Raw genomic sequence first — 2,889 nt, forward strand, 5'->3', positions numbered from 1 at the left:
CGGCATTTATGAAGAATATTGCTGGGCCCCGACATGATCATTTTCATCACCTGTTGCCCGAATTCCTCCGCCAGTCAAAAAGTTCCAGAATTGGTGTTATTTGAGAAAAATAAACAAGCTCGGAAGTTACTCTCCAAAGGCGTATATCCAGCATCAAATCCTTTAAAGCATTTCATGGACCATATTGTCTGAGAACATTTACAGTGACGAGTGCTCCCTAAAATCAGTTATGACACGGTCAGCGGGTTCGCCGTACGAGAAAGACGCTCACAGACTGTGGACATTAACTTAAAGCCGGGATTTATGTAATCATTAAATATCTTTCACATGTAATCCTTAAAGTGTACCCTCATTTTTTCGCATTTGAACAAAGACATTATTGCATACTGCATGCTTATTTGTGTGTATTGAGACTCTGTGCTTTGTTGAATCGCAGCACTAGATATTATTGTCTACATACTTCCATAGGAACATTCGATTAACAAAACTTTTCGAAACAGGGCGAGAAATAACCTCAATCCGATTACCATGACTCGGTTTTCCAGGGCCTGTAAGAGATTATTTGCTGCTATCTTGTTTATATGTCTTCTGTCGGTTTGTTTTATTCTCATTGGACCTGTTCAGAAATGTTCAGTTCAAATAAGCTTGACTTCGAATGAGACATTGCATCTTCGCAAAACTCCTTTATTTTATTCGCACACAAGTCACCATCAGCCTGTATACAGATCAATTTGGAATGAGACAATGGCAACTGATAATCTCACAGATCGTCTGCCACTTTTCAACAACTCAACTCAAAGCACCGAACCGAATGAAACGGAACATCAGGAGGAACTTCAAGAGGAACCACAGACAGAAACTCGTACTTGGCTCCAAAGGACACATTGGGAGTCGAAGATTGATTTACACTCATACAAATATCTGAATAATCCTCAGGATAAATGTAACTCCAATAGCTTTGTGATAGAAGGGTTCACATTGCTTGTTCTGGTTAAGTCGGCACCTAATAATTACGAGTTGAGAGAAACCATCAGAGAAACTTACATCCAAGGAACCCTAAAACACAACATTTCGATCAAAGTTGTATTCCTTCTTGGATTTCCAGCACATGGTGAAGCAGACCAAATGGATATCAACAAGGAAGCGAACATTAACGGGGACATCATCCAAGAAAACTTCCAAGACTCTTACTATAATCTTACCATTAAGGACATGATGGGACTCAAATGGACTATGACGTTCTGCAATAATAGCCACTTCGTGCTGGTAACCGATGATGATATCATGATTGATATCTTTACCCTTGTTGAAGATTTGTCACATGTTTACCCAGAGAATCGATTCGTACTAGGAGAGCCAACATACGGTGCTTCTCCAATCAGAAACCCAAATCATGGTACGTTAAAGAAGTTCTACACACCACTTTCTTTGTACCCCAAGACCAGGTATCCAACATACCCACAGGGTTATGGGTACGTTTTTTCAATAGATGTCGTACCTCAAATTTTCCAAGCGTCCAAGGAAGTGCCCCCTCCAGTGCCTTGGGAAGATGTCTACATCGGCGTTCTCCTTGAGAAAACCCAAATAAATATCACAGATAAGTTTTACTGGTATAGACAACGACACCCAGTCAAGAATCCTCTACTTCCAATGAATGATTACTTTATGATACAATTATCCATTGCCCAAATGAAGACAATTTGGAATAGTGTTGAGAGTGCGTTCCTTCGGTAAACCCTTACATGGTCCAATACTCTACTTTCGTCCTCAAATGAATAAGAATGTCATTTGCAATTGATTATCTTTAATTACCTTAATCCATCGTTCGTTGATCTTTGTTAACTTTATCCAAGTTATGTATCTATTTGAGATGCAGCCTTTTAAAATCGAGTGTTCCCATATCTCTAATATGGGAATTAATGAATTCGGGTATATTCCAGTCAACTGACAAAAACGTTTATTTAATACCAATGTTGTTTGATACATTTTTCTCAATCTCTATGAGGTGATTCTTCAAAGTAACACAATTTAGTGTAAACGAAAAACTTAATATACTAAGTATACCAGGTTCATCTATTCATCTTCTTCCACTATTATCAATTTCCAGATAGTCTAAATCGTGGAATCTGTTGCTATTAATAAATTTCATAATTTCATAAAATTGCCTCATTTGTTGAATTCACTTAAGAGTTTGTTGACACGAAACTATCATTTTCTGCACCTTACTTATATCTTTGTTTCTACACGTATAATTGACATTGGTCGTAGGCATCATCCCCAACATTCCTTACACCAAAAAAAATTGTGGTATTAACCGGTGTCAGGTATTTTACACTTGTAATACATTCATTCCTTGGTTGTCATCTTAACACAATTTGGTGTCAAGTTCAATCTCTACGGGTCATGTTCTGTATTGTAGGCTGTGGACCACAACAGAGTAAATCGAAAAAAATGTAACGTCGATTGTTGTTAGGCCTGGTCACACCGCCCTAGCAAAACAAAATAAAAACAATCTAAATCGAAAATGGTGATCGTAGCGAGCGGTGATTATTTTTTTCTCTCCGCTCCATGACCGCTCCAACAACGCTCGGGCGGTGTGACCAGGCCTTTAAAGGACAAGTCCACCCCAATCATAAATGGATTTGAATAAAAAGAGGAAAATCCTACAAGCACAATACTGAAAATTTCATCAAAATCAGATGGAAAATAAAGTTATGACATTTTCAATTTTCACTTAATTTCACTAGGTATATTCACATCCTGGTCGGTATGCAAATGAGGGAACTTATGACATCACACACTCACTATTTCTTTTGTATTTTATAGTATGAAATATGATATATTCTAATTTTCTCCCCATTGTCCTGTGAAACAAAGTTATTATTTTGC

At 37.7% G+C, this 2,889-nt stretch overlaps 1 protein-coding gene across 1 annotated transcript; it reads left to right on the top strand.

Moving 5' to 3' along the window:
* The first annotated feature begins 248 nt into the window (after positions 1 to 248).
* LOC121415052 (beta-1,3-galactosyltransferase 5-like) lies at positions 249 to 2,540 on the top strand. The gene has a single exon (XM_041608131.1). The coding sequence runs from the start codon at positions 529 to 531 to the stop codon at positions 1,732 to 1,734; it is 1,206 nt and encodes a 401-aa protein (XP_041464065.1). The 5' UTR covers positions 249 to 528; the 3' UTR covers positions 1,735 to 2,540.
* Positions 2,541 to 2,889: the final 349 nt, after the last annotated feature.

Source organism: Lytechinus variegatus, chromosome 1 (genome assembly GCF_018143015.1).
Source record: "Lytechinus variegatus isolate NC3 chromosome 1, Lvar_3.0, whole genome shotgun sequence".
NCBI classification, from domain to species: domain Eukaryota; kingdom Metazoa; phylum Echinodermata; class Echinoidea; order Temnopleuroida; family Toxopneustidae; genus Lytechinus; species Lytechinus variegatus.

What these genes read in the sequence shown, in the direction of transcription:
- LOC121415052 (XM_041608131.1), top strand. Translation starts at nt 529, where the DNA reads ATGACTCGGTTTTCCAGGGCCTGTAAGAGATTATTTGCTGCTATCTTG.